This window comes from Mastigoproctus giganteus, chromosome 3 (genome assembly GCF_048544385.1).
Source record: "Mastigoproctus giganteus isolate SK-2022 chromosome 3, ASM4854438v1, whole genome shotgun sequence".
Classification (NCBI taxonomy): Eukaryota; Metazoa; Arthropoda; class Arachnida; order Uropygi; family Thelyphonidae; genus Mastigoproctus; species Mastigoproctus giganteus.
This window is the reverse complement of record NC_143577.1, coordinates 116714096-116738397: the sequence shown is the minus strand read 5'-3', so window position 1 is coordinate 116738397 and position 24302 is coordinate 116714096. Positions and strand designations below refer to the sequence as shown.

The 24302-nt window shown below is 39.0% G+C and overlaps 1 protein-coding gene across 1 annotated transcript in view; it reads right to left on the bottom strand.

The window, feature by feature from the left end:
• Window positions 1-24302, bottom strand: part of LOC150088243 (suppressor of lurcher protein 1-like) — a 430079-nt gene that overhangs the window by 85509 nt on the left and 320268 nt on the right. The window contains exon 4 of the mRNA XM_090369404.1: window positions 4862-4900. Coding sequence (XP_090225530.1) covers window positions 4862-4900 — 39 coding nt within the window. The remainder of the gene's footprint in view (window positions 1-4861; window positions 4901-24302) is intronic.

Here is a 24302-nt window from a genome sequence, read left to right as displayed (position 1 = left end):
CTTTGCTGCTCGATCAGCTCTTTCATTACCTTCAATGCCTGTATGTCCTGGGATCCAACAGAATTTTACTTGCCTCATTTTGCTTTTAAGTTTCACAAGGTGAGCTTGTATCTGATAGAGAATGGGATGTGATGGAGTCTGTCTTTGTTGGAGAGCTTGTATTGCACTCAATGAATCTGTGTAGATGAGATGTTTTAGAAGAGGGGAAGAATCTATGTATTTTAAGGCCATTTGTAGGGCGAATAGTTCAGCGGAATAGCTACTGCATTGGAAGTTGTTGTGAGAGAACAGTGTGTGGAAATACCACTGCAGCACCAACCTTGGTGTCTGTTTTAGAGCAGTCTGTATATATATGAAGGTATTCCGAGAACTGTGATGAGTGGGCTGCATGCATCTGTTTATGTTGACATTTGCCAGAGTGCTTTTTCCCCATTGTTGAAAATAAGTGTCACAGTTTGGCGTGAAAGTGTGCTATGGTGGAATACTTATGCTATTATCCTCGTGTACATTTTCAAAGCTTAGGCCCCATTTTGAAACTATTTCTTTTAGTCGTATTCCGGCTGGTTTATTTACTGTGGGTTTATTGCTGTAGAGGATTTCCCACTGTGGATTGAAAAGATACTGCCAAGTAGGATGGTGAGGAAGACTTCGGATTTTAATTGCATAGTTTAATAGCAGCATTTGCCTCCGGAGATATAATGAGGGCTCATGAGTCTCTGCATATAAGCTTTGTACTGGTGATGTTCTGTATGCACCTAAAGAGATTCGTAAGGCACTATGATGTATGGAATCGAGCCATTTGATGACACTTGGTCTACACGAACTATACACAGGGGCTCCATAGTCTAGTCTTGATCTGATTATAGCATGGTATAGGTGAAGAAGTGTGAACCGATCGGCTCTCCACTTCATTGCAGAAAGAACTCTGAGAATATTTAGTTTTTTTTGACAGGTTGTTCGGAGGTATTTGATGTGTTCCAAAAAGTTAAGTTTTTTGTCAAGAATCAGGCCAAGGAAACGTATACTATTTGCTAGAGGTATCAGCTGGTTTTCTAGTTTTATTTCTGGATCTAGATGCATTTTTCGTTTTCTACAGAAGTGTACAGCTATTGTTTTTTGTTCTGATAATCTGTAGCCATTGTTTTTAGTTCACAGTTCTATTTTGTTCACTGCGCTTTGTAATTGTCTTTCTATCATGTTCATGTTTTGTGAATGGCACGAGATAGTAACATCATCAGCATAAAGGAATGTTTCAACTGTTTTTGGCAGGTCTTTTATACAAATAGAGTTTGTAATAGAGTTTATTTTGATGACAAATAAGGTTGCACTCAGCACTGAGCCTTGGGGTACTCCTCCTTCCTGTGTGTATATTTTTGACAGATTGTTTTGGTATTTTACCTGGAAGGTTCTAACTTTCAGAAAATGTTTTACCAAGAGTGGTAAGTTTCCTCGCAAACCGATATTGTGGAGATCTTTAAGAATGCCGTATCGCCAGGTAGTATCAAAGGCCTTTTCTATATCAAGACTGATCATTATTAGATGCTCATTCCGTAGAAAAGCATTTCGGATATTTGCTTCTGCTTTTATCATGGGGTCCAGAGATCTGTTTTTACGAAATCCGTATTGAGTTATGTTAAGTACGTTATATGTTTCCAGAAACCAGGTTAATCTGTTGTTCACCATTTGTTCGAGGATTTTCCCAAGGCAACTTGTTAGCGCTATTGGTCAATAATTTGTAGGGATCGTGTGATCTTTGCAGGTTTTGGTAAGGCAATTATAAGGGAGTGAAGCCAGGAATTTGGATAGTAGTTTTCCATATAAATTCTATTGTATAGCATAAGCAATGCCTTTAGAGATTTTTGATTAAGTTGTTGCATCATTTCATAGTGAACTCCATCAAGTCCTGCTGCACTTTTCCTAGACTTAGCCAGAGCTTTCTGTAATTTTTCTATGCTGAAAGGTTGGTTATATGGGAGTTGTTGGTTGGTTTTAAAATTTAGCCTGTATTTTTCAGCTACAGGTTTAGTTTTCTGAAAAGATGGAATATATGCCGATACTGCTGATATATTCGCAAAAGTAGTTGCCAGTAAGTTAGCGATTTCCTTGGGGTTGGTTATCTCCTGTCCATTCCAGATTATTAGTGGAGTTGGAACTGAAAAATTTCCCATTTAGTTTTCTGATTTTGTTCCATATGACACGGGTATCTGTATTTTTTGTTAATTGTGGAGGCGAAACGTATCCATGATTCCTTTCTACTTTTACGCTGGAGATATCTAGCTTTGGCTGTGGCTTTTTTAAAATTTATGAGATTGATGAAAATGGGATATTTTCGGAAGACATTCCAAGCTTCGTTCTTCTCTCTTTTGGCCGTACTGCATTCTTCAGTCCACCATGCTGTGTCATGTTTATGGCATTTTCCAGATGACCGAGAACTGTAGCTTCAGCTGCTATTAAAATTTGGTTTGTGACATGAGCTGTAGCATTGTCTATGGGCTGAGTGGTGATTATTTGTTCATCTATTTCTGCAATTGTTTTATATTTAGTCCAGTCAGCTTTATGGAATCGCCATCTTTTTTGGCCATCGTGATGTGAAACATCATTTGTTAGTATTTTGCAGACCACAGGAAAATGGTCGCTATTCAGTGGATTCTTCAATATTGACCATTCAATCAATGGGTATAGGACAGGTGAACATATGGATACGTCAATTGCAGAGGCTGTTCCAGTGGGCAAATTGATGTATGTCTCAGTACCAGTATTAAGGAGAGAGAGATTTTGCTCTTCCAGTAATTTCTCAATCAATTTACCACGCTTGTCTTGATGACGGGATCCCCCACATGGGATGGTGACTATTTAAATCTCCCATAATACAGACCGGAGGTGGAAGCTGGGTTACTAACGCTTCCAAATCTGAAAATGAAAAATCTTGATTTGGGGGAAGGTAGAGTGAGACCAGTGAGAAAGTAAAATGTATTGAGACTCGAACTGCAACTGCTTCCAAAAGAGTTTGTAGTTGGAGGCGTTTACACGGAATTTTGGAATCAATTAAGATTGCAACTCCACCATGAGCTCCTCCAGAAAATCTTCGGTCTTGTCTATAGGTACCGTAGTGGTTTACTGCTACATTTATTTGTGGTGTGAGGTTAGTTTCTTGAAGGCAGACGCCTACCGGGTGATATTTATCAACTAGATTGCGAATGTCATCCAGGTTGCTGCGGAAACCTCGACAATTCCTCCACAATAACACATGGAAGTTTTTTTTTTTTTTTTTTTTTTCCCAACAACCAACCACCCACCCACTTGGCTGTAGTCAAAATCCCGCACATCTATCCTGCAACCATCCTTCCTCAATTTGTATTTATGCCCCCTCTTATGTGCAGTCTGAGCAACGTGCCAAAATATGGTCAGCCGCTGCGCTCCACATTAAAAGTTTCCTCTCGATGAAATATCGGCTATACTAAGATGGGCTAACCTGAAAACTAACCATAAACACGTCATCTCCTGAGCTACAATGATGGAAACTTAAATTTGGTTCCACTCAAGAAGTTGATTCACATTAAATCATCACAGGCAGTTTCCAAAGTCCTCTCAAACGCTTGGCAGGCTTCTATTTGGAAGGAGGTTGGCTGGCACATTCCCAACATGAATACTAGACAGAAGCCGTTTTGAATTCCTCCAATCGAATAATTTCTCTTGATGGGTTCTTTCATCGATCAAACTTATTCAGCGGTTCAATGTTGAGATATTCGTATTCTCTGTAGACCACAAATACGCAAGGAAATTGTTCATGCTATCCTTTCTTCTAACCTGTAGGTTAGATGTGTTATTGTTAATATTATATATGATTCTTGATATAAATGAGGTCTTTTGTTACTGTTTATGTATCACTGGGATCTGATGTAAACTTTTCTGTCCTCGGCCATGTCGGGTACATTGCCTACAGTTAATTATGTATTCGCTTGGCTTGGCGAGAAAAATAAATGGATATTTACAACTAAGATATAAAAATGAATTTACTTGTATATTTTTCAATTTATGAGGTCTGTAAGCTGTTTTCGAATATTTCTCTACTAACTGGTACCTCCTAGAAATTGTTTGTTAACATTTGTAGTTTGTTGTAAACAACGTAGAATCTTCGCTTTCCTAGTCATTATGGCTTTAAAGTTAAATTAAAATAAACTTGTTTTTTTAAATTTATCTTTAGGTTTTAATTATATTGACGTTATTTAGAAGTTTTATGGAAATGAACTCTTATTTGGAATATTATATACGACCCATCGGTTGCTCTCAAATCAGAATAAACCAGCTAAAAAGCGAAGGCTGCAAATGGATAAAGCATGGAGGTTTCCCATTTTAGTTACAGATGGTATGAATTTACCTTCAAATTTATTTTGAAATTTTAGTCTTTAATTTGGTGTTTAATAAAGACCACCTCTGTAGCTTTGTTCTGTACGTTATAAGCTGACCGATCTGTCAATAGGGAAAGAATTCACTGCAATCAATTTAGATACCGGAGAAGTTTAATTCAGTAAATCAATGAACAATGGGAAAACATTTTACATCTAATTGGACTATGTGATTTCTTAAAATATTATTAAGATCACGTATATAAAGAATTTTGTACAATAAACTCTATAGGCGTTAATTAGCAGTACCTTCTGAAGAGTTTGTTATTTGAAATTAATAAAAATACAACTCTACCATATTTATTTCGTCTAGGTCGAAAAATAGAAAGAGCTTGCAGAAACATATGAAAAAAGATAAATGCTTCAGTTTGTATGATTCGCCTTTATTGATTATCGTACAAAATACTAATCTAGAAAAATTATGACTGAAATGAAATATGGACTTTTGGACTCACCTTTGTCGAGATCCTGGCGTCCTGACACGATGCCGAAATCTGAAAGAAGCAGAAAACTTCGATTTTTGGCATCAATATCTATCTCTCTCTCTCACAAAAAATTTTAAAGAGTAACATGATATATAGGGTCATTCATGAAAATGGAACTGTTATTTTTTTAAGGTCGTAAAATTAGCGATACACATTTTTAGTCCTGTTTGTTTTTGTTTTGATTAATGTTTTCACAGCGGGTAACTGTACTCTAAATGGACATGAGTAGATGAACATTCTTTCAAGCCTATCGTACCATCTCAATGCACATCGTGTTGTTAAAGGAGTAGTCATGTCTCGTTATTTGATTTTGTTCTTCAGTGCATTAACTTTTTCACGATTCAATGTTACAGTTCAACTACAGGTAAGCAAAAATGGATTTATTCAGCTAACAACAGCGAGTTTCAAACATTGTATTGCAAATATCATTCTTACTTTTACAGATAAGCTCATTTTTTAATTGCTGTGTAGTTTTAATTTTCGGAATTTGCCTGTGGTTAAGGACTAATGTGGTCATAATACATAATTACACCAATCCGCATTTTGAACAATGAATAAAATTCATTGGCAGTACCTTCTGAAGAGTAGTGAAAACCGATCGCAGCAGGGCACATTCCGATAAACTACATTTAGGGTTCGTTTCTTACGTGCATCCCAGATGACTTCATAAAAGTAAAGCATTATTACCGTAGATGGCAATCCATCCAAGATAATGACCAGAAAATAGGCCCCAGACCACATGCAGTCTGGAATGATGACATTTCAGATTTAACCCCCTATTAGTGTCCCACCTAGATGAGACTCAACGGCCAGCTTTTTAGGGCCTGCAAACTGATGGAAACGACATACGGTGGCACTCTCCCGCCGGAACAGCCTATTGGCGACCCAAATTCGCACTCTTGAGCGGATTTTTCTTTCCAAACTCCTGGGGAGGAGAGGTTTGCCTCTCCTTGGCTCCCCAATTTTCTCACGCTAGTGGGGCACGGGCATGCCTCACTACCTGCAGGGGCTATCTACTCTGTCGGCCCCTTATTTCCAATTTCTTTCCCCCAGTCCTCATCCTCCCCCCCAGCCTTTTGTCTTGCACAGCGTTCAGCACCACATTTCAAAATCAAAAGAGAACATCAAAATTCTTGCCCGAACCTATTTGGTTTTTAAAACTCACTTTCACCGCACAGCCCCACGTCGCATACTATTAATACTAACTTGTTAAGTATCACTAATATCAACCTCGATTTTTTTTTTTCTTTTTGTCCTAGCCACTGAAATCCCAGGAAAGTAAGTGGCAAGACTAGCCAGAGTACAAATATTGGTAACACCAGGCCGGCTTCCCTGTGGCAGGTATTGGTAACGTCGGGTCTCACTAGGGGCCCGGCGGCTAACAGGCCGGACAAACAATGGGCACAACAAACTACATAGTACATATCCCACACACTTTTAAATCTCTGGCTTGTCCGATACAGAGAACATACGCGGAGATGGGAGAAATCCCAGGTGCCGTCAGACCTCGAACATACCTAATAATGCTCATTTCATGAAAGGGTTTCCTTACAAGATCCATGTGATGCACCAGTTAAATCCATGTGATATCAACATCACATCGACTTCGCTCCTGAAGAAATTATTAAAGGGGGTTTTCAACCGGGGCTGTAACTAGATGATCCCTGGGGGAAGAAGTAGGGTTTCTCGAGATTTTCGTCCGCACAATATTCAAATACAGACTGAAAATTCTGGTGTTAAGGAAAACCAATAACAATATGAAGGCAATACTCAGTCTCAGGTTGACTTGAAAGAAATCATCGTAGGGCATGTTGTCCGCGTTCCCCATGATCTTCTTTGGGCAACAGTTGATCCTGTTGTATTGCATTTCCAGCACATCTTCAATACAAATGTGCTAATGATATCGAGCAATTTTATCTTCACAATTTCTAGCGTCTTCATATTGTATTGAAACTTGATAAAATAAATAAATAATATTCTGCATGGCAGTAGTGTGACCGCATGTAGCGCGCGCACTATGTCAATCTTTGGAGGTTTTTTTTTTTTTTTTTGGTATGCCTTTTATTTCCGATTGGTCTAGATACTGTGTTCCAAATTTCACCTTTGGCGATTCATGGTTATTCTGATCACTTAAAGATGGCCTGCGCTTCAGGCATATCACCTTGTATATAACTTTAACAAAGCTAATCCATTTAACTGCAACTGCCATATTGCTAACTTTCTGTAAACATGGACAAAGAAGGTAACTTCACTAAATAAGAAAATAAAATCGAAACAAGTTCAACACGACGTAATTTCACCTATTCTTTTTGTTGCTATTTGGTACATCAAAGTCGACTTAGACCACACTGCGCTTTTTAGTATTATGTCTGGGTTTTTTGGCACAAGGCCATATTGTGCATTTTCATTATTAACTTATGACTGAATAATTAATATGTTGGTTATCAGAGGCGATTATATACATTTATGCTTTTCAAGTATCTAAACAGTGCTTCGAAATTTGCATTATTTCCAAGTTTGTGTAATAAAATTAAAGGTTGCGGCAGATTGGACGGAGAATAAAACTGGATTTCCGGTTACTTGAGTATTTAGGGCATTCTATTAGAATATGGTTGATTGTTAGCTGGGTCTGACAGAATGAACATTGAGGTGGGTTTTCTCCCATAAGCAAAAACAAATGAGTTGTATGAGAGTGACCAGTACAGAGTCTTGCCAAAATTACTTCTCGTCTGCTTTTCCTGAAACTAGAAGTCCACAACTGAGGTTCTTTCTTAAGCTAAAATAAGTTATTATTCGCTTGTGTTTGCCAGAGATCAGTCCATTGAAGCCTACATGCTGTTTTAACAGTGAATTTATAATCAGTGTATGGGACTTTCAGACGGCAGAATGATCCACTGTTATGTTTAGCAGCACGATCTGCACTTTTATTACCTGGGATGCCGACATGCCCAGGGATCCAGCAGAAGGTGACCAACTGTTGGGATGTTTGATATTGGTATAATTGAAACCGTACCTGTTTCAGAATGGGATGTTCGGAAAAAGTAGTAGATTGAATGGCAGTGACGGCACTTAAGGAGTCTGTATATAAGAGCTTTCTTGAATTGTTGCTTGGTTATTATCTAGAGCTAGTTTTATTGCATACAATTCTGCGGTATAGATATTGCATTCTGTAGGAAGAGACAGCTATTGAAAAAGCAGAAGAAATTGCTACAGCACCTACAGCTTCATCTGTTTTGGAGCCATCTATATAAATATGAAATTTCTCTGCGTTTTCTAAGGCGTGCGCTTCATGCAGCTGCTGGTAGTTGTTTGGCAGGGAACCTTTTCTCCCTCTCAGAAAGAAATTATCACAGATAGGCGAGTATTGAATCCAGGGATGCTCAAGAGGAGCAACGTCAAGGATATGCTGGAGGTTAATATTCCAACTAAGCATCAGTTCTTGCAATCTAATACCCGCAGGGCAGTTTTCATTAGGTTTATTATGGTATAGCATTACATACTGAGGCTCTGTTGGACTGCTCACTTTTTTTTTTGTAGGACACTGTTTTGAAACAGAAAGCAACGAACGTGCCCAGTTCGCAATTGATACATTCGGAGGAACCGATACTTCTGTTTGGATCCCTACAGACTGTAAAGGTTGAGCTGCTGTGGCATATGTTCGCTTTGTCTCTGTTTTGATTATCTGTCTTCCCTCTGTGTATGTCACTTTGATCTCTACTTTATATTTTTGAAATTTTTTCCCTTCCTTTATGGAAGCAAAAAATTTTTGCTTAGGACATTTGTTAGGACATATTGCCTCGCTTCGACATGAGGTCTGGGAGTGTCCGTATTTTTGGCATTTGTAGCACCTGATGGGATTTGGAATGTATTTTCGGACACGGCAATGCTGGTAGCCTGCTTTCACAGATGTTGGTAGTGCTAAAAGTAAGAATTATGCTCCTTGTTGGAACGAGAGTACCGTCTTTTGGGGTCATGATTCTCCTTGCTTGGATGACTTTTTGATCACGTAATTCTTGGACAACTTCCTCCTCTGATACAAATAATAAGTCTCATTCTGTCAGATCAGTAGAGGCTGATCTGATAGAGAGTGGAAGATGAGGAAGGCTGATCTCCTCTTTAGGTGTTGTTTTCAACCTCTTGGATTGAGAATATTCATTTTCATTTGCTAGTCTTGAGCTCGATTGCTCTAAAGGTGGGAATGAACTGTTTCTCATCTTTGCTCCTTTCAGCCCTGGGAGGGTAGATTTCTTCTCCCAGGTTACCGGCCCCGCCACGGGGAGGCAGGAGCAGTGCCGCTAGAGTGACCAAACGGTATAAAAGTTAGTGTTAGTCTAAAGGAAAAAGAAAGAAAGGTGATTTTCCTTTCTTAAACTTGCTTACAATTTGTAAGACTAAGTTTGTTAATGATTAACGAGAACGCAAAAAAAATTTTCAAACTGAAGAACTGTGGCTTTGAGTAAACGTTCTATAAATCACTCGGAAATCGCTTGATCACTGTAACGCTTGGCACCCGGGACGGGTGCCAAGCGTTATAGTGATTATTATGTTTGTGCCCTACTCCCTCAATCCGAGATCGGAAAACTAAAGAGACTCGATTGAAGATGACTTTGTAAATTCCTCCAGTCATCGATGACAGATAGATACGACGTAGGTTTACGATTTTTTTTTGCGCATTGGCAACGTAGGCTATTATGCGCCTAGACAAGTTTAGATTGAGTTAAAAATAAATTATGGTAACCTCTGATTTGATTTCTGATTTTCTCCTGCCAAGAGCAACGAGAAAAAAACATTTTCACTAAAATAAATGCACAACATTACTTGCATTTGTAAAGATTAATCATTTGTAAAATATCTGACACGGGGTCATTATCCGATAAAATCTGACTAAGTGTTTATAGAACAGGGGTAAAAGCAGTAAAACATTTCGTTCACTGGTAAAATTATCACACTCAATTAAAATAGGTATCGTTAAAAACGGCGTCAACAATAGCTCATAGGTAATCTGATGTAATTTATTTGTTCTTGAATCCTGCCATTGGGAGTATATCTTCTTGTGTAGTCGGTACAGCGGACTGAAAGGCAACGTATTAGCTGCGGTATCAGCATTCCTGCATTGTCAGCGGAACTAGTCAACTCCCAGTGAAAGTCTCCATACTCTCTCAATGTGTTGCAGCTTATATATAATAACTATAAAATCTATGTACTATAATGGAATATAAGCTCTATATAATCAATTATAATAACTATAAAATCCATTTGTTGCAATATTAGCAGTGTATATTGCACTGCATGTATTTGTTGTGTACCCACGTAGTTTTTATGTACTGAATGTAATGTGTCCACTTAATTGTAAGATTCCTCTGGTTGCCTGTAGCGGGAATCATGTCCTACATTTCTATGAATAAAGAATTTTATTATTATTATCAAGGTCTCTCTGGGAGCCGTCAGCCCCAGGTGACAAGTAAATCAAATACTGTTGTTAAAACCAACAGTAAGGCGAACAGCTACCGCTTCTAAGTTGGTGGTACAGGTTTGAATGGGGTCTGGTTACCCCATTCTGATGGCAACTCCTCAGTGGGCAGATCCACCTCCAGTTCGATACTTACGTATCAGTAGTATTATGAAAGGAAGGGATTTCTCGTTCGCCTTGAAATATATTTCCTGCAAAAAAAAAAAAAAAAAAAGACTCGTTTATTCAGGAGGGATTTGTTGTCAGTAGTATTTTTTTTTGGAATCCATGTCAATTCCACTACAGGACCCTTATTTTGGCTTTCTGGGTGCATCAGGCGGCTTCCGAACTGCTGAAGGCTTACTTTTGTCAGTCTTGGATTTCTCTTTTGGGGTAGTATGAGTACTGCCCTGTGTCCATTTCCTCCTCAGCAAAGATTTACAAGAATTTTTGCCATGTACCTCCTCCTCTACATCCATTTTCTCTTGAGAACTAGGAGTTGCTTCAGGCTTCTTATTCTTTTCTCCACCAATTTCTTTTGTTACTGTGGAGCATTAGAAGGCACAGATATAGTATAGTGCAGTGAGAGTGAATGACTGTTGGTGGGAATGTCATTTCAGTCTGAGTTCCAATGGAACACCTCCCTGTTAGCTTTTGCGTAGGTAGGTTTGTTTGTACTTATGACTTGTACCGCTTTTCTTACCTCCTGATATGATATGTTCAGCTCTGCCCAAATTCTCAATAAGGAAGAAAAAGAACGTCTTTAAATTTATTTTTCTTCCTTCCGCCTCTGGCATTCTCGCGAGTAAACAGGTTATTCGCCTTGCCAGTTAATAATACAGATGCTTTAGTTTTGCTGCTGTACATGTTTCGTGGTACACTGCATCACGTCGAGCGCATGCCAAAGCTCCAACGTCAGGCCATTGCGAGCGTCCATATTTCTGGCACTTAAAACACCTTAGAGCATTTCGGACATATGGATGTGCTGAACAATTGATAGTCAGCGTTGATTTCACTAGAAGACGTTGATGAATTGAATGTTAGGATTGTGTTTCTCGTGGGAACAATTATTTTCCAATCCCTACGCATGAATATTTGTTTCGCAGCTCTCACTCCTTCGGATTTTAATTCACAGCTGATTTCCTCTTCTGGCATTTCCATGAGATCCCAATCGGCAATGACACTACAGGATTCAGTTAGGTGTTATATGGGAATAACTGTGAGGCATTCCTACAGTCATCGCAGGAATCGAATCTAGACTTCTCCAATTTTACTTAAAATAAATTGGATTAACCCACAAAAAAAACGGTACTTATTAAAATCGTATAATGGCCTCTAATTAGATCAGAATAAGAAATTCCTTCAGAATTTTTTTCATTTAACAAGCCTGATTTAACTTATTTTTTAGACATTAATTGTTAGTTATCCCCTTCCTGCTTTTATGGAGTGTAATGTCCATTTAATTAGCAGCGAGGAAAAGATCCTATTGATATCGAAAATGCCCACATAGCTAATGACATGAAAATTAGAAAAATCAATAGATATTACAATAGATTTTTCCTTGAGTTAGATAGCACTGAAAACAAACCGTGTTCATGTACCGCGGAAAATGAAATAAAAAAAAAAATAATAATAAATCCAAGTTTTATGATAAAAACGAATTCAAATAAAAAAAAATTGAATATTTATGCTGCACCGATTACTGAAATAACGTGACAATAAACTGAATTATTCGGTATTACTGACTAAAAATATTGTTAGTCTGTAACATCACATCGCATTAATTACCGAAAATGGTCATAAACCAATTTAATAATAATATTTTCAAACTAAATAATTAATGAAAGGGTTTTTTAAGAACAAAAGAATAAAGCTGGGCTTGTGAATAACTGGGCCAATTTATTTAGACAGAGATTTTAAGAAATAAATGGAGAAAAGTATGATATAATCTATACTGCATTTAAGTTCCGTTTCTTTCATAGTAATGATTTTCCAGTGGATCGTTTAACAGTGGAATGATGCAGAGTGACATTATTCTTTAGTGACTGATGTAAATACTTTTATATCAACTATGGGCAGAATTCTCGGATGAACAGTTTCCGCTGAACTTAATCATCAAAACCAGTTAGGTTGTTATATAAGGGCACATAGCAAGTCAATTATTTTATTTAAGTAGTACCACAGACATTTTGTTTAAAAAAAATGGGGAAAAAAAGTATTTAACAAAACGAATCTTCTTGCAAGATTCATTTTTTTAAAAGTCTTATTTTAGATTATTAATCTTCTTGGAAGAACGTAATTTTGAATCCCAAAACGAATTCGTGGAAACTTTATGCATTGTAAAATAGAAAAAAAAAAAAATTTGAAAATTCCAACATCTTAACTTTAGTTGTGTTGAGAAGTTTCAGATGGCGCTACGTCTGCTGCAGTAATAAGAATATCCTTCCATCTCGCAAATCGATTGACAACTAAATTAATAACTCGTCTATTATTGGAAGGCAGCGCGATGAACGGAAATATTTGATGATTAGACTGTCATAACTCATCGGTAATTAATGATGGCACTCAATAATCAATGAACATTTCCTGCCTACTCGGTTACAGCTTCCTGGCTCCTCGTGCTTTTGCCCTGACCTCCAATACAATAGAGTCAATATGGTGAACTGACAAGTTAAGTCGTTCATCATATTACCCTTTCATTTGTGACGCTGTCACAATCAGATGAAAAATACAGTAGACCAATCATTTATCATAGCCCGGATTTAGACGTTCTCGACTACCATTTGCAATTCCTCTGTAGAGTCCGGGTTCTCTCTCTCTCTCTCTCTCTCTCTCTCTCTCTCTCTCTCTCTCTCTCTCTCTCTCTCATTTTTTTTATTTCCCTTTTGGGATTCTAAGACCAATGCCTTCCCCAGTCATTATTTTGTTCGGAGGACTGTAGTTTTTATCTATTCGATGTTTATTTCATTGAGAATTTCATTCGTTTCTTCTTTCTCTATCTTCTGCTTCCCGTCCATCACTGTCCCCGATGATTTATATCACTATAAATTAGTCTTTAAATTTCACAAAATTAAGCTTGTTAATATTTTGCTGATAGTTAAGAATTTATTAAAACGAGGACCATATTTTTCATTTCTGAGTACAGTATTAATATCACCTACCATTAACAAGATCAGGAAAGTCTACTGAATTTTGTCCACACATTTATGAAAAAATAAAAGCAGCATTACTTGCACGCAAGTTCGTTTATGGGCGTTACCGTGTACATGGGCAACAAAGGACATAATTTTTCAAGATGAATTGTGGTTGAAGTTTACTGTGTTGTATGGTTGAAGGAAAGGGAAAAAAATGGCTAACTGTGCGTGTCTGTTAGAATGTGAGCAATATTGAGAAAGGGGGTTGTCGTGGAAAATGAGGCAAAAATATTTTCTTCACTAATGTATATGGGACAGCCAATGAGCACATGCTGGACAGCAAGTCGGGTGTAGCAGTTTGTGCACCGTGGTCGACTATTGGCCTCAAGAATATAAAGATATGTTAGGTATTTGAAGTCTATCCGTGGTCGTTCTAGTAAAACTTCATGTTTGTTCAAGGAAATCGATCTCTTTTATACGGAATAGCTTGTTATTGACTTGATTTTGCTAGATATATGTCTATTGTTCAAGACATCGCTGCTTTATAATGAACTTTAAGTCCTAGACCGGTGTACAAAAATGTTGGTCAATAGGATTTGTTGCAATTTTTTGGTAGCTAGGTCGGCACGTTTTGTTTTCAGCAACTCCATCGTGACCAGGGAACCAACAAAAGATGACCTATTATTTTGTTCTAATTTAATTAAGTCAGGGTATTCCAGGTCTGTCTGAATAACGGGTTATCTTCCTTCGTATTCTGCTAATGCAGTCTAAAGGTATAACAGTGTGCAATAAGATTGTTGAGAGCATAAAATTTAAGGCTATGTGGATATGTTGTTGTTGTAGAAGGGTTTTAGAAGTCGGCGACTAAGGCCATATTGCATCCGCATGTACTGTCTATAAATTACGTGTGTTCTGTGGTCGATTCTCTGTTGGCTGGACGAAAAACCAGAGTTTCCAGGAGAAAAAACCACGCTACCTCGCCTGAGACCGACTAACTCAACCACGTTTTGAAAAAGGCTAATAAAAAAGTCCCGTTATCGACGGGACTCGAACCCAGGTCCTTTTCACACGGTGTGGGGAGGCCAGCGATTCTACCAACTGTGCTCCCCACGAGGGCGCTATGTGCACAGCGCAGAGTTCTGCAAAACAACTTTTACATTCAGCAGGGGAATAGTGCTGCTGCACCAACATGACACTCAGTTTTAGATCCATCCGTGTAGATTGGTGTATTGTGCGCATGCTGAGTTCTCAATGCGGCTTTAATTTTCAGTACGTTCTGTTGGGATAATGTGTGTTTCCCCCCCATGCTGTGAAACGTTGCACAGCACATGTGGGTGTAAACTTTTCCCACTTGGAAGAGAACAGCCCATTCCAAGTTGGGTGGTTTTGTTACGCTTTGCGTTTTGTTGCATAATTTAAAAAAAACATTTGTCTGCATAGGTGCATGGTTTCATTTTCTTCGGCATATAGGCTCTGTACTGGCGATGTATGCCACTAGTTCAAGGCGAAGAGCGCTGTGCTGTACAGGATAAATCCACCGTTCGTCTTATAGAGCTATAGACTGTAGGGCCGTAGTGTAGAATTGACCGATGTAATGCATAGCACAAATGCAGTAGTGTGTAGCGGTGGACGAAAAACCAAAGTTTCCGGGAGAGAAAACCATGGTACCCTTTCCTGAGACCGACTAATTCATCCACGTTGTGAAAAACGCCATAAAAGTTTTTCACCGTTGGGGGTGGATGGGGATTCTACAAACTGTGCTACAACAAGGGCACTAGCAAAGTCGGGGGGTAATACCAAGGTCAATCCTTGGTATTACCTCCGACTTTTGTTATCCTAGATCAATTTGTGAAAACTTTGAAATAAATGTTTTCTGGTATTCCTTCTATGAACGTATGAAATCGTATTTCTACCGAATTTTCTGAAACAGTAACTTAGAGAAGTATTCCGCATTACTGTAAAATCAGTACTTTCATTCTGTTAATAAAAAAGATTATAAAGCGACAAAAGAAGTGGAAACAACTATAGGAATCTTCTTTAAGGAAATTTGTTGATTGGATGAGTCTTGTCGACATCTGTCTGAAGCCACTTGTACAAGCATCTTTGCTCAAAAATAAGAAGCGAAGTTCAAACAAAAATTCTGTGCCTTGTCGGCGAGTGGGTGTGTTAAAATCATGTTTAACATGATAGTACCGTTTCTGTTTATCACACCTAAACAGTTCGACTGCATCGAGGTCCCGCATCCCTTTGAAGATGGTATAAACGAAAAGCCCCCACTGGGCAGTTCGAATGATACTCCACTTTATTAACTGCATGCCATTAATTAACCAATCTTGGTCGTCGCGCTTAGTTATAAGTAGTAGTAGTTGTTATTGGGCTTAACGACACAAGGGATACTGAGGCCAAATTGTGTCTGTACATTTACAGGAAACATATAGCTATTAAATTATATGCTCCTGTACAGGTCAATGTTTTATGTACATCAAAAGTTCTGCTATGTTTTCTTCATTTCCTATGGAGTGAGATAAATCATAAGAGATGTTCCATGTGGAGAGAGATTAAAAAGTGTTAGAGCGGATGGTTGAATGTAATGATGGACCGTAAGTTGCGTCTGCCAGGATGAACAACATTGAGGTGGCTCTTCTCTCAATAGTAGGAAGAGATATGTATGATTGTGTATCCAATTCTGAGTCTTGCCAATACCACTTCCTCTCTTCTTTTTCGTCGGAAGCTAGAGAAAATAAACAAACTTTACCAGATCTGTGACCAGTTCTCGTAGCATGCTTTGCGAATGACAAGGCTATATTCGCTGTAAGGAACCTGAGAATGTTGTGAGAGAGCAGATCGAGGATGTTTAGGGGCAATTCTACAGGAAATATTCCTGTCACCGCAGATCTTTCCGAAATTCGAAAATTCTGGCAAGATCTGAGGTGACAGGAATGTGTCCTGTAGGCATACGTCTATGGAATTAAATTAGCATTAGCATTAGTAGAGGCATATGATGCAAGAAAGCAAGCTTATTCAGCATCAGCCAAAAAAAAAAAAAAAAAACAACCACTACTCCCATTTCACCCCTCAATTCGTTCGAAATACCTGTCCAGCTGAGCCTTAAATTTGTTTAGGCTATCAACTTCAACAACAAGCGATGGAAGTCTATTCCACAAACCAACTGCCCGCTGGCTAAAGGCGAATTTCCGCACATCTATCCGACATCCGTCCTTCCTCAATTTGAATTTATGCCCTCTCAGGTGATTATTCTGAGCAAGAGGAAGAATCCCATCGGCATTGAGCATGCTCAAGCCATTCAAAGCCTTGTACACCTCTATCAGATCACCTCGGCGATGCCTAGTCTCCAGGCTCTGTAATTTGCAAAACTTAAGCCTTTCTTCGTAAGAGCACCCCTTTGTTCCATTCACTAATCTTGTTGCCCTTCTCTGTACTCGTTCCATCAGCTCTACATCCTTCTTGAAATGAGGCCTCCAGACCTGTATACAGTACTCAAGGTGTGGCCTGACCAATGCCTTATACAAGGGAATAATCACATCCCTGTCCCTGCTAGAAAAATTCCTGTATATCATTGACAAGACACCATGAGCTACCCTTGCAGCTCGTCTGCACTGCTCAGAGAACTTCATATCTGCCTGCACAATTACCCCCAGGTCCTTTTCATTCTCTACCACTGTCAGCGTAGTACCACAGATTGCGTGAAGAAATCCTTCAAGTCAACTGAATGGCTTCTTAGTCCTCTGAAGTTCCATTGGATGATGTTTTGCATTATTTGGGTTTAGTTGAGGAAGATTCATCTGACTTTTTTTTTTTTTTTTTTTTTCGTACGGTGCATTTCCTGTCTTTATTTTTGCGAACATGGGGCGTCCAGTATCCATTGTCATAATGTTCCAGGGCGGGTTCCTCATAACTATGGTGTTCATCCACCTCCAACACTATTAGCAGGGGCTTCAGCTTTCTTAGTCTTTAGCAGTTTTCAATTTTTCTTTGTCATTCGAGACTGTTAGAGTGGCGCCTCCGTAGCCAGGTGGGCAGGAGCAGTAGTGCATAGCACACGCTTCTTGATTAGACCGGGGTTCGAGCCCGTACCCACCAAATACGGAGGATGCGGCAGGTCAGGGAATGACCACCGGATATTCCCAGCCCGGCGAGGGCTGGCGTCAGGAAGGGCATCCAGCCGTAAAAATTGCATGCCAAAACAAAAAAAAAAAACGCTGACCCCATATAATAATGGGAAAAGGCGAGGACAAAAAAAAATTCGAGACTGTTAGAGTATCTCTGTTGGAGTGTTAGTGGCTTCACTGGTTTTAGTTTTAGGAGTGTCTTTTCCAGATGTTGATAGGGTTGCTTTAACTCATTTAGCAAGTGAAGTGTTGGGCGGAATTGACACACGTTTGAACTGAAGTTAACGAATAGCTCCGGGTGTGAGACGTATAGGATCGACTAGGCATGTTCAACAATCTGCCTGCATGCCTCAGGATATGTGACTATGTTCAGTTTTGTATTTTTACCCCCCAATTTTCCACATTTCACATAATTTAGAAAAAGCAGGGTGGCTTCCTTTGCAGTTGGGGCAAATGGGAGCTGAGGCTGAACGATCTGTTTCTTTATGGTCTTTTGATCCACAAATTGGGCAGATGGCATCCCTCTGCATGTCGGCTGAGAGTGCCCATATTTCTGATATTTAAAGTAACGAATCGGTTTTTGGATGTAAACGCGAATTCGGTAATTTAAATAGCCAGCTTTTACTGTGGATGGCAATTCTGGAGTGCTGAATGTTAAAATGATGGATCTAGTAGGAATGAGGTTTCCATCTTTTTTTTGTCATATGTTTGGCACATCACTTTTTGATTGCTGAGTTCTTGAACTAATTCTTCTTCAGAGACTGTAAGCAGGTCCCACTCTGTGATAACGCCTTTTGATGAATTTAAGGTGTTGTGGCGGCTGACAGATACTGGCAGCCCACCAAAAGTCTGTTTTTAGCAGCCATTCAGAATGTTGTGAGGAAGCTGCTTCGACCAGGTCTCCTGATTGCAGTCGTTTCACCGTTTTCGGTAATCCAGCGATGGATTCCAGATATCTTTGAATTAGAAATGGTGATAACTTGACCACAGGCTGGGTGGATGGGGAGTGTATTACCAAAAAAAAAAATTAGCAAATCATGGCACCGTGCTAAAAGACTTCCCTGCGAAGTCTTTTAGGTTGGTTCAGGTCACTATCGGGTGATGTCTCTCATCATTGCTCCTTTTTGCCCAGGTTATCGGCTCTACCTCGCCATGTGGAAGCAAGAGCGGTGCCACCTAGTGACCAAGCGGCTAAAGAAGTTAGTTTTTTAGTGAATAGATTTATAAATATGTATACTAAGAAAAGAAAGGATTTTCCTTTCCGGGTTCTTACTCAAAGCCTGTTAAATAGAGAACCACTTACAAAGAACTGAGGATACGAAAGGAACTATAAATAAAACAGAACGTAATCACTGGGAAAATAGAACATATATCACTCAGGAAAATTCCCTTGGACACTATCGCTTGGCACTCGGGGCCATAAGAAGCGGCAAACTCAAACGAGTGTGTGATATTGAGGAAGTAGTAGTTCGCGAGTTGCTATGTCGAAAAATAATGACAAATGTAAAATAGTAAATGCAAAAATAAAATAAAAAGAACTAAAAGTAAATGCGAAAAATAGTAAAGGAATTAAATTATATGAACAATAGAAAATGCTTAAGATTCCAAAACTGACATTGTTCGCAGTAATAAAGATTGGGTGAAGTTTTAATATTTTTTTGAAGAGACAACAATACAAGAAATGTGTCTAGCCTTTGAAAGCGGGGAGGAAGAAGAGGAGAGGGTAACGATATAGGAAAATTATTCTGCTTATAGATAACGCAAAAGTAGACCATGCTTTTGGAATGAACTTGAAGGAAAGAATTACCCCAATTATTGCCCTTGAAGTACAGTCGAACGTGGTTATAACGAGCATCAAGGGACCGACAAAATTTCACTATATCCGTGAAGAGTTAAACTACCTCCTATTTTTTTAAAATTCTAATAAACTTGATAAAGAGATTCAAAAAACAAAAGAAATATTAGAGAAAAAATAATACACTATTAGTATATACATATTATTTGTATTAATATGATTGTATTCGGTTTTTAAATCGATCCAGCCAACTGTTGTTACATACAAAATCGACGTGTCCAAAATGAGCCTTCAAGATCGGACCATCTATAGAAAATCCAGCACTTTTGTGTAAAGTGCGTTTAGGGTATCATGGCACCAGCGGTTTCCTCCCTTTTTCATAATTGAAAAGATGATTTTTATGGTCTGTTCATCCGGATTTTCATTAAATCTTCCCGTATATGTTTCATTTACAAATGACTCTACAAGTGCCTGAGGTGCATTAACAACTCCAGTGTTAGATCCATGTTGGAATGATGAGCCAGGAGCACAGCAGCTACAGCAAATACTGTCTTGTAATGCCCAGTAATCCTATTCATAACTACTAGCCACCATATTATTCATTAGATCCAATTTTGTTTAGAAGAAGATTTTCTGTTTTAATATAGAGTTTTAATTTTCAAACAAGCTAATCCATAATCATTTGCTACTTGTAGAATCATTTCCAGCATACAGACTTCCATTCGATTTTGCTCTTATGTCAAGGCAAGAAGCTTTTAAAATGTGTGGGCTGTGTACCGTTGTTCTTCTGGCCATTTATCCGTTAGGTTCCTATTCGGACCCACCATTTCCACACTTTGACCCGTGGAGGCAGGCCAGGTACCCAGTAGATTTATATTTACTCTGGCAGGCCCTGCCACCTAGTTTCCTGAGATTTCAGTGGCTAGAGCCTTAAAAAAAAGAGAAGGGTGGTTAAGGCCTCGGAATATTGATAGCTTGTGTGGGCATACCTGGCGTATCAGGCAGAGTACGGGGGTGGAGACTGAAGGCTGAGAGAGAAAGAAAAGACGACCCCAGATGGTCAGTGAGGCAGGCCCATGCCCACCAGACGAAGAGTGGGGCGACAGGGAGGGCAAGAGACCGAAAACTGTCTCTCCTCCACCAGGGAAGAAATGGATGATAGGGACACCAAGGGAGTGTAGTTCGGAGGGCCAATATGGTCGACAGCAGGGCTGTGCTAGGTCTTTGTCATCTTCCTAGGTTCAGGTGTAGTGAACCATTGAAACAATGCTTCTTCGGCGTTTGTCACCTCGCACTTTATAATTATGTTCTTTTCCAGTGCCGATATGTAAACATGTGGTAAAACTCCAGATCTTGGGTACTAGTCCATATTTCAACAAACGGACAGGAACAAAGCAGTGATTGGCAAGTGCCACTCACTGCTTTCCCCCCACTTCCAACAGGTTGATATGCTTAGGGGGAATATCCCCCTCACTTGCCATTGTTTTTAAATCGGGAACTTGCTTTCCGATCTCAAAACAGCTTAATGGGGGATAAACACCATACCTAACCTAAGCACCCCCCCTCCCGGACGACAAAACAATAAGAAAGAAAACGCCTTCACAATAATCGACCAGAAATCACTCTGTTCTACGACCACGCCCATTGCGGGGAGACAAGTGTTACCCAAATAATGGATTTTAACCAAACATGTTTATTCTTCCACAATGTCATTAATGTTGAAGAGGACAAAAAAAAAAAAAAAAACGTAGTAGTAGTGGCATGTGATGCAAGAAAGCAAGTGTATGAACTTATGCAGCAGCAGCAGCCAAAAAAAAAAAAAAAAAAAATATCACACCATTCCCTCCAAATACCTGGCCAGTTCCTCCTTAAATTTATTCAACCTATCAACTTCCACAACGACAAATGGAAGTTTGTTCTAGCAATTAACCACCCGCTGGCAAAATGCAAATTTCCGCACATCTATTCTACATCTGTCCTTCCTTAATTTGAATTTATGCCCCCTTAGGTTCGTAATCTGAACAAGTGGAAGGATCCCACCAGAATTCAGCGTGCTCAACCCATTCAAGGCCTTATACACCTCAATCAGATCACCGCGCAGGTGCCTAGTCTCCAGCCACTGCAATTTGCAGAACTTAAGCCTCTCTTGGTAAGAGGATCCCTTCATTCCCCTCACCAATCTTGTTGCCCTTCTCTGTACACGCTTAAGTAAATCTACATCCTTCCTAAAATGAGGCCTCCAGACCTGTACGCAGTACTCAAGGCGTGGCCTTATACAGAGGAATAATCACCTCCTTTTCCCTGCTAGCAAAATTCCTATATATCATTGACAAAACCCCATGACCTGCCCTGGCAGCCTGTCTGCATTGCTCAGAAAACTTCATATCTACCTGCACAATTACTCCCAGGTCTTTTTCATTTTCTACCACATTAAGTGTAGTACCACACAGTTGGTACGTTTCTCTGGGGTTACTTCTACCCATATGCAGTACTTTGCATTTGTCAAGGTTAAACTTCAGTTGCCACTTCTTAGCCCATCAGCCCAAATTACCTAGATCCTGTTGCAGTAGCACACTGCCATTATTGTCATTAACAACCCTGCCAACCTTTGTATCATCAGCAAACTTCCACATTAAGCCTGATATACCTTCATCAATATTATTGATAAATATACAAAACAACAGTGGACCCAACACCGAACCCCGTGGGACTCCACTAATAACATTAGTCCACGAAGAGCAGCACACATTGATTACCACTCTGTCTTCTCCCACTCAACCATCCTTTTATCCATTGTAGCAACTTACCCTTAATACCACTCTGCTCCAATTTGTACAATAGTCTTTCATTCGCAACAGTGTCAAAAGCTTTGCTGAAATCCAAATATATGATATCAAAATTATTTTTTGCATCCAGTTCCTTTGTAACCACATAATATCCTATCAAATTTGTCAGACAAGACTTTCCCTTAACAAACCCATGCTGTGTCTGAATTATTGCTGCAGTCTGTCTGGATGATCCTGCAATGCATCTTTAACCAGTGACTCCATTATTTTACCCGGAACAGAAGTTAAACTAACTGGTCTGTAATTACTCGTGTCACCGTTAGATCCCCCTTTGTGAATTGGGGATACATTTGCACATCTCCAATCCGTGGGAACCTCCCCTGAGTCCAAGGATGCTCTCATAATTATGGCTAAGGGTTTGCTTAGTTGCTTTGCCGCCTCCTTTAATATAACTGGATAGATCCCATCCACCCCAGGTGCTTTTCTTATGTTTAACTTCAACAAATTCTCCTCCACTTTGCTTTCAGTTATTACAAAATCATTAAGCACCCTGCTACAATTTGATAACCTTCTGGCATTTTCAAACCTTAATAACTCCTCATGTGTGAATGTAGATGCAAAATACTCATTCGGTTTGTTTGCTATCTGAGCAGGATCATCAACAGTCGAACTATCGATGTCAAGTGGACCAATCAGATTCATCCCCTTCCTTTTAGAGTTTATATAAGTAAAGAAATCCTTGCTGTTTTTCTTAGCATCTTTTGCCAAGGATTTCTCGTAATCTGCCTTCGCCTGCCTAATCTCCTTTGTGACCTGATTACAGACTAGCTTATATCTGCCATAGACTTCTGAGTCGCTTGATAATTTATATGCATCCCATGCATTTTGCTTCTCTGTTACGAGTCTCATTAGATAACCATTTAGGCCAAAACCTTGAACAATATTTCTTAATAGGTATGAAACTTTTAGTAGTTTCCACTTCCAACGTTTTACACACTTCTACATTTTTTCCACCACATTGGTTCTAACACACAAATAATTTCGACCTTTTCGCGAATCGAGAGACATTTTCTTTTATTATTATACATGTTTCCGAAGGAAGGGTTCGTTTATAACTGATTTTATTTTAAATGACAGTAAAGTAATCTGCATACAAAGTTCTTTGAAATTCTTAGTCTTCATAAAAGCTAAGTCGCCCTTTTCATTTTTGTCTATTCCAAGAATTGGGTTTTATTGACTAACCGAGCAATTAAGGATGTTTGCATAGTTACCAAAATTTGTTCTGTATATCCGTGTAGTAGGGTTGTTATAATAGTGAGCGACTGTATGGGAATACTCGTGAATTAAAATTATGGCTTTTTGCTCGTTACAGCCGTGATCTCGTTATAACCAATACGACTGAAAATTGGTTCGAGCAATAGAATGAAATTTTGGAAATAACATGTCTACGTTAGTTAACTTTTGGAACAGATAACTGTAAGATAGAGTAAATGCGGAGTGACATGAAAGGAAGAATTTTACAAGTATATATCAAAAATGCTCCAATCTGCTCCTTGCGCAGCTAACGGTAATAAGCCATGGCATTTAAAATTACGTATGGCATTTTCTATCTATCTCTTTTTAGGATTTATTCCGTTATTACAACGGTTCTCCTCAACCTAACATCGAAAAATCATTCCTTTATTTTGTTTTCCATTTTCATCTATCTTCCTAATGTATTTCCACCAGTCCTCTTTTATTCATAGTTGCTCTCATACCATTTATTCACGTCCTACTTGGTATTCCTCTTTTCCTTCTCCATGGCATCCATTCCATAGCTCCTCTGGGCAATCTGTTGTCCTCTATTCTCTTCATATGGCGAAACCACTCCAATCTTTTCTATTTTATTAATGATGGTTTTTTGGATGTTAATTGTATTCTTTATTACGTCGTTTCCAACTTTTTCACTCCTAAACTTTCTTGCCGATCTTCGCCAAAAATCTATCTCAACAGCCAGTAGTTTACTTTTGTCTTTCATTTAAGGTCCAAGTTTCACATCCATATAATAAAACAATTTCTATCTTACTTATCAAACAATTGAGATGGAATACGACATTACATCAAAATAATAAAGAACG